Below are 8075 nucleotides of genomic sequence, written 5' to 3'. Positions count from 1 at the left end.
ATATATAACAGATCAGTATTTTATTAGTTAAGATTAAGATTAGTATTTTATTGAAATAATAAATTGATCTGATTCTCATTTATTTTTAAAATAAACCCTATGAACTTTTGTGACTTGACACTATGTAAATAAATTAAACTAAGTGAAATCTAGCATAAACAGTGGAAGTCCAGCAACAGCTTAAAAATAAACAACAGGAGTAAATCACACATAATTCCCACATCTTGTTTCCAGTGGATCCTGATCTGACAGCCATAAATCAGCAGCAGCTGCTCTGTGGGTGACAGTTCCTAGAAAATCCCTGAGTGTGAACTGTTTTTTTTTTTTTAATGTTCTGCAGGGCAGAAAATAGTAAAGACTAGTAAGAGGCTAATATAAGTAGCTTTACTCACAAAAACAGCAGTGTTCACGTTGTGTGAAACAACTTCACTACAATTATGTTAAGAGAAAATGCTTTTATTGGCTCTTTGCTTGAAGTGAACATTTAAAATAAGCAAATGACGCCATCTAGTGGCAGATTGTTGGTATTTCAAAATAGAATATACATTTAAATTTGTAAGTGAATAAATGGAGTCAATTGTGTTGAAAGATAAAATGTGTCTGATTGAAAATATATTCAACCAAAACATGTTTCTTTATTTCTTACTGTCTTCAATCTGACGAAATAAGAAATTATTGTTATGCAAACAACTATTTTTTGCAGAAATTTGCAATACTGAACTTGAATYCTACAAAAATCAGTCTTGAATTCTGCAACAAATTAAATTATCTACTAACAGAGCTTTAGTGATGCCGTTTATTATGTTCATTAGAAAAGTTTAAATAAAAAAAAACTGTAACGTTTCATATTTTTATTGGAAGGTTTTCAACAACTCACTTTAAAAAAAGGATAGTAATTTAGTAATATTTTTACATGTTTTAGTTTTACAGAATAAAAATAAAAAAGGAAGAAGCACATCCGGACAGGACCTAAATATGAACTATGTGAACACRCTTTTGTCACAAAAAAAAAAACGGGACAATTGTGGCGATGAGCGAGCAGGTAAACAGGGCTCAGGAAGAAGGGCAGAAAAATTAATCACATTGATACATATAATCATCCCGCTGTTTTACAAAGTTCGACTGTGTCCCCTCCCACTGATACAATACCAACAATGACAAAAGTAATACTTGGGAGTAAAAAAAACAACTTGAAAATAGTATATAATAAAATATTAAAATTGTACAGTACACTTTATTTCTCGTCCTTTTCAAATCCTAAACAGTTTTGAGTCGTGCTTGAGCTTCAGCCACGTCTTTAAAACATAAAAGTAGTGTACATACAAATAAAAATAAACCTCCTTTAAATCACCTCAGTACAGAAACCAGCATGGCTTTCTGTGATAAATAAATGGCATACTGTGCCAAAGGCCATTTTTATTAACTACTTGGTATCAAATCTCTAGAGATTAATTTATCTTCAGGTCAAATGTCACACTGGTATATAAAGTGAGTTTTTCCAAGGATAAACACAGTGCAATAGACAAGGACTATACTGTTTAACTGTGAATAACGTGAAAACAAACGGAGGTACCGCACCTCTACAAGCATCTGGTTTTTCTGATGTTCAAACACATCAAATGAGAAACTGACTAAAACTATGACAGAAACTAAAGTTGAGTTATTTTTCTAACAGATGGTGTTAAAATCATGAACTTTACGGGAAGAAGAGGCAGATGCTTGGGTGGTTTTTACTTTAGGTCTTTAGAAGTCCGTGTCATTTCATCAACCACCTTTGCTGTAGTCCATTTGGACTGCATACAGGTTTATCCACATGGGAGTATCAGGATATTTTGTAGTTATTCTAAATCTTCCCCACTCTACCACTGTTTATTTTATGTTTTTGTTAACAACTTGCTAGCTCTTGTTCTCATCCTGGATTATTTAAAAATATATATAAAAACAGTCTAGTATTAAAAACAAAACAAAACAGTTTGTTTCAATGACTGTACTCAGTTAGAACCGTTGATCTCTCAGGCTGGACCAGAACTGGAATCGTCAACAGGACTGGCGAAGGCTCCCGAAACGACTGGGCGTGAGCCGGCGGTCTCGTCTTGGTCAGTTCCCAGGTTTCGCCCGTGCCGCCGGCGGTCGGCCCCCTGCAGGAGAACTTGTGGCGGGCCAGGAGACGAGGGTTCCAGAAGCGGTGGTGGCAGCTGTGGCACTGGAAAGCGGCTTGCTTCAGATGCTGGGCCCTGTGTCTCAAGGCCTTGTGTAACGAGGAGGTCCGTCTCCCGCACACTTGGCACCTCAGACGGGCGTGGCGGCCCGAGTTCCTCGGTGGGTGCCTGACGGCGTGGTGCACCAGCAGGGAGCCCTGTTTGGCGTAGGTGGTGCTGGGGCAGATGGGGCAGGGGAAACGCTTGAGGGGGACATCCATGCAGGTGAGCCCGGTAACTTTGACGGCGCCACCGCACCAGGCTTTCACTTTCATTATGCAGCCCTTTTTTCTCAACTGGGCCAGAAGCTTGTTTCTGTTGAACTGAGCCTGCAGTTTGCCCCTCCTCTTCCTCAGGATCAGCAGCTTCCTGCGAGTGTCTTTACTCAAAGGGACTCCCACCAGCTTCCCATCTCTCATGATGCTGTGGATTACTACTCGACGTTTTTTCTTGCGGTGCTTTCTTGTCTGACCATGCCGCTTTTGGAAGTTTGTTGCGTGGTAGTGAAAAGGGTGTTGTATTTGTTGTTGTTGTTGTTGTTGTTGTTGCTGTTGTTGTGGTGGTGGTGGTTGTTGCGGCTGCTGTTGAGGTTGTTGTTGCGGTTGCTGCTCTGAGACCCCTTGCTGCATGTGGGACGATCCAGCATAGTTTGAACCTGAGCTGGAGTCATAAAAGAGCGGCGAGTATCCGGACGGCTGAGACTGGTTGACACGTTGGCCACTGCGGTCGATGCCATGCTGAGATAACTTGTGCCGCACTAAGCTGTTGGAGTAAGCAAAGGCTTTGCCACACACCTCRCACCGATAGGACTTCTCCAGCCCCACCCCACCACCGTGGACAGTCTGTTGATGTGCTGTAAGGTGGAAATAGTGGCGGAATGACTTCCAGCACACTGTGCAGGTGTAGAGCCTCTGAGACGGGGTGCCAGACGTTGGGGATTTCTCTTCTTGGGAACACGATGAGAAGTAGTCAGAGTTCCCTGAATTGGCGACTTGACTGATGGCGGCGGCRGCACCTTTTATCCTCCGGCCCTGGTTGTCGATTTCACCTTTTCTGTGCAGTTTCCCGTGTCTCACGAGGCTCTGTGCATAGGCAAACATTTTCCCACAAAGATTGCATTTGTAGTTCTTCTGACCCGAGTGCACAGTCAGATGCTTGGTGAGGTGGAAGGGCTCTCGAAACATTTTGCCACACACCTCGCAGCCGTGGGGTTTCTCTCCGGTGTGAACGCGGTTGTGGCGTCGGAGCGTTTCTGCCCTCCGGAAGCGTTTGCCRCAAATCTGACAACCGTAGGGCCTCTCCGAGCCGTCCCCCGGAGGTGCCGGGCTCCTCCTCCTCCTCACGATGGTGTTTGGGTCCCTTTTCTCTCTGGGTTTCCGTGGCCTCTTTGGCTTCGCCTGGGGTAAGCTGGGGTGAGTTAAAGGAAAGGTGGAACCATTTAGGGTAGATGTTGATGAGGGTCCACCTAAGTTACCAAAACCTAACCCCCCCAGCAGGCCTCCAATGATGTCCCTCCTCTCTCCATCGCGGCCTTCTGCATTGATATCACAAGAGGCTGCAGCCGCAGCTGCAATAGCTGACATTGCACTGCTAGTGACCTCATCCTCTGAATCATCCAATAGGGAAGACAGAGGAAGGTGTGGCTGCTGTTGCTGATGGTGGTGCTGTTGCTGACTTTGGGGATGGGGATGAAGAGTTGGGGCTAAAGGGGCCTTTCGAAGAGTTTGGTTGGACATTACGTTGCCTAATGTACTTTCTGAGGAGTACAGCGTTGAAGTCTGTGAGCGTCTGTAGTCATCGACCCCAGTGTTATAAGCTGCTTGGTTTTGGTATCGATTTCTGGAAAAATCTGTTGCGTACTTGTCACCTGCCAGCACTCCGTTGTTTGAAATTCCCACTCCGTTTCCACCGTTCCCCATTTTACTGCTGCTCGGGTTGGATCTTGCATTCCCTCCGCTGCTCGGCCGGTTTTTAGAACTGCGAGGCGGTTTGCCACACGCGCCCGAAGCGGCGTGGTTCAGGAGTGAAGTGCTCTCGCGGAAGCAACGCCCACACGCCGGGCAGCGAAAGGGCTTCTCGTCGTGAATCTTCTCGTGCCTCGTGAGCGATTCTCGGCGGTTAAACGACTTCTGGCAGATGCTGCAGACGAACGGCCGGTTTTCTGAGTGGGTGACGCTGTGCTGGATGAGGTGACCTCGCTTTTTGAATCTCTTCCCACACTCGCCGCAGCAGAATATTCTCTCCGGACTGGGAGAGTTGCAGTCCGACTTCCTGCTTTGGCTTTCCGGCGTCAGGCCGTGGCTGCGGAGGTGCCTTCGAAGGCTGGAGAGGTGAGTGAAGGTTTTGCCACATTCACCACAGTGGTACACGGGTTCTGGCTCAGGCTGCCTAGAAGAGCTGCTGCTGAGACGTTCTTGGGATTTGGACAGTTGTTGGTTACCATTGGTTACAAGTACAGAAGAGGAGTTAGAGGATGTGGGGGCAGATGAAGATGAGACGGTAGAAGATGACTGCTGCTGCTGTGAGGAAGATGAGAGCAGAGCGGAGTGCTGTGTCTCACTTCCGATGCCACTTAGCCCAACTCCCCCAGATCCTCCTCCCACCAGGCCTGAAGAGGAGCTCTGGCTGAGCCCACTCGAGCTGCTGTTGTGGCAGTTACTAACAGTGCTGCTGTGACTGCTGCTGCTGTTGTCCGTTTTCCTCTGGGGCAGGTAGCCAGCCATCGCTTTCTTCCTCCTGCTTCCCCCACCTGAAGTCGTCGCAGACGAGCCGTCTCCTGACTTCGTCGAGTCGTCTTTAGAGAGCGACAGGTGAAGAGGCAGGGGGAGGGGGATGCCCGCCTCTTGCTGCATTAATGATGCTAACTGGTTAGAGGAAAGCACCGGAATGCCTTGGAAATCAAAGCTGCTCAATGAGGCAGGCTGGGGGGCCGGGTGGAGGGGGTGTGGGTGGTGAGTGTGGCTGTGTGGGTGGGATAAGGCATGAGGGGTTAGCTGCTGTTGTTGCTGTTGAGGCTGTGGGGCGCTGTGGCTGTGGGAGGAGTGGAGGGCAGGGGGAGGGGCCAGGGCCGAGTTGGACTCGGCGGCCCCCTGGGCAAGCCCTAAACCCAAGTGGTTGTGGGTGCCCTGCTGGACGAGGAACTGCTCTAGGCTGCTGTTGGTGGGGACACCAGACAGGAAGTACTGGTTGGCAGCAAGCATGCAGCTGAACTGCTGGTGGAGGCTACGTGGGTCAGACTGGCCCACTAAGGGGACCGCAGTGCTGCTGGAGGGGTTGTTGGACGCTGAAGAAGAGGTGGAGGGAGAAGCTGAAGAGGACGAYGGGCCAGAGGAAGGTTGAGGTACAGACAGACCAGGGTGGAGAGGAGGTGGAGGTGCGGGTGTRACCCCGATCACCCCAGCACTCGCCCCACTGCTGCTCGCGCTGAAGTCGAAACGACCCATCCCAGAGTGGAGCTGCTCCTGAGCCAGCGCAGCCTCGGCCGGATGAAACGGTCGCAGAAACTGGGGATATCCTGACGTCGAACTCCCACTGACACTGCTGCTGCTGATCTTACTGGACTTCCTGGAGCTGTGGGACGATGAGGACGACTGGCTCTGGTGGGAGATGGATGGGGGAGGGGCGGTCATTTTTGCAAACAACGAGGAGGAATCGGCGAAGGCATTGCTCCGAGACGTCTGAAGAGATCCCAGTCCGAGTCCGGACAACAAGCTCCCAGAGGCTTCTGCGGAGGGTTGATGCTGCTGCTGGAGCTGCTGCTGGTGCTGCAGCTGGACCTGCTGCTGGTGGCTCAGTTGTCTATCTAACCCAAGGCCTTTGAACTGGTGGGCTTGGTGTCCACTTAGCATCTCCAGAATGTCCATGGGGTACTTGCTGAACTGGAACATCTCCCAATACAGCAGACCTACACGGTGCACAGTCACTACAAACAGCAAGAAGCCCTTTTAAACCTTAAAAGGTCTGATTTTCTGACACAGTCTGAGACTTTAATCCACCAAAGTCAATGCTTGATTTTCCACACATAAACGCACAGCTAATGTGTTTACTCTTCATTCAGGAATGAAGCCTTCAAGTGCTTCAAGTGGGTTGTGATAAAACTTGCCATAAATGAGAAATACACTATATTATATTGGAAAACAAAGTTTGTAGTGTTTCTTTAAAGTGTTTCATATCCAAACGCTGATTTTAAAATCAGGCCAAGCAGTCCCACCAAACGGAGCGCCTCTGTTATTTCAGAGGAAGAGGAACCATTTCTTGAACAGATTTTTGTCTTCACATGGGGTTCTCTGGAGGGCCTGAAAAAAGAGACAGCGTTATTAGTGTCAAAGAATAAAACCASTAAAAAAATGGGTTGCTCGTTTTGCCCAAAGGTTTATAAACAAAATCTCTTATAAACAAATCAAATATGCTGATTTAAACCAAACTTTGGAACAGTGAACAGATGTTCAGGGCTGCACAATATATTGAAAGTTTACCGTCATCACGATAACAAGCTGTGCAMTATCGCAAAAAACTACGTAAACTGCAAAAGAAGGTTATGCAAATAACTTTAATGAGAAGTTTAAAAAGTGATTCAAAGTGTGAGTATTGTTCCAAGGTTTGAAAAGACTATAGACAAATCAAGAGTCATGCTACTCAGCTRAATCCCTCTCAAAGTTTTCAATAAATAACTTTTTCCCCAAAAAATGTATGTCATTTTCAACTTTACCTAAAACATTGTTAAAATCTCATCTTTTATTATTCTTGTGACAGCAGTATGTAGGCTTGTTTTTGTAAGCTGAGTGTACTGTYATACCCCTATCTTTACAAAACATTTTCTTCTCGGTTCTGATTTGGTTTGGACAGAACWAGAGGAGATGTAAACTGCAACAACATGGAATATTCAGTTCCAAAACACTGGTGAATGTGGCAGATGGTTTTTAAATGAAGGGAAAAATAACTGATTGTAATAAATGCCTCATTACTCCAGTTTTGCTCTTGCTGTGTAACCCCCCACCCCCACTGCCTTCAACATACACCACAAACTGATGGACTTTATCATTTAAAAAAATTAAATTAATAACAAAAGGTCCTCCAGTGGATACAATGTAAAACAACAAAYTCTAAAGAATCAACACTCGATTGCTGATTTTTTGTCTCAGGGGCAAAGTTTTTACAACCAATGAAGTAGAAAATGTTTCTTTAAAATTGTAGGTCAATGTGTATGCAGCAATAAATCAAGGCAAAGGACAAAACACTTCACTACTTTAGTAATKTTTGCTCTTGATTATAAATTAGTCTTGTGTTTTTCAATGTAAAGTGTATTTGGCACATGATAAAACACAATTTCTTAAATTTATTACAACTGACCTTTGAAATAAATGTGACATATTAAAAAAAACATGCACGTTCAATTTAGAGTTATTTCTGACCTTCCTCTGGCTTTGTGCAGAGCACTCAACATGGAAAAGTCTTCCCTGAGACAGGACTAAAGAGGCCAAATGTCCTTATATGTGCTGTCACATCTGAACACGGGTTAAGCTTTGCATTGTGTCAACACAGGGATTTTTGCATCTGATAAATTTCTAAAAAAAAAGTACAGCAGAYGCATTATGCTACAGTCAGCATTTATGAGCGCTTGCCATCAGGTTTCATCAGAAACAAAAGAACGTCATTTAAACTAAAAATAAAAAAGGTACAACACAGTAAGTGTAACAGAGCAGATACGCTACAAAGAATAAGCTTTTAAAAGATAACATGCTCTCGTTAAGTAGAGATTTTCCAGAAACCTAAGGATAATTTTATTTCTTACTGAGCTACAGTGGGGAGGACAAGTATTTGATACACTGTTGATTTTTCAGGTTTTCCACTTGCAAAGCTTGTAGATGACTGTAATTT

The 8075-nt window shown here is 45.4% G+C and overlaps 1 protein-coding gene across 1 annotated transcript in view; it reads right to left on the bottom strand.

Moving 5' to 3' along the window:
* Positions 1 to 1214: 1214 nt before the first annotated feature.
* Positions 1215 to 8075, bottom strand: part of LOC106529428 (uncharacterized) — an 11224-nt gene continuing 4363 nt past the window's right edge. Inside the window, exon 3 of the mRNA XM_014024849.1 lies at positions 1215 to 6493. Within this exon, the coding sequence (XP_013880303.1) occupies positions 1979 to 6085 (4107 nt within the window). The 5' untranslated portion in view covers positions 6086 to 6493 and the 3' untranslated portion in view covers positions 1215 to 1978. The remainder of the gene's footprint in view (positions 6494 to 8075) is intronic.

The sequence above is a fragment of the Austrofundulus limnaeus genome, unplaced genomic scaffold (assembly GCF_001266775.1).
Source record: "Austrofundulus limnaeus strain Quisiro unplaced genomic scaffold, Austrofundulus_limnaeus-1.0 Scaffold442, whole genome shotgun sequence".
NCBI lineage: Eukaryota > Metazoa > Chordata > Actinopteri > Cyprinodontiformes > Rivulidae > Austrofundulus > Austrofundulus limnaeus.
This window is presented reverse-complemented; position numbering and strand designations above follow the sequence as displayed.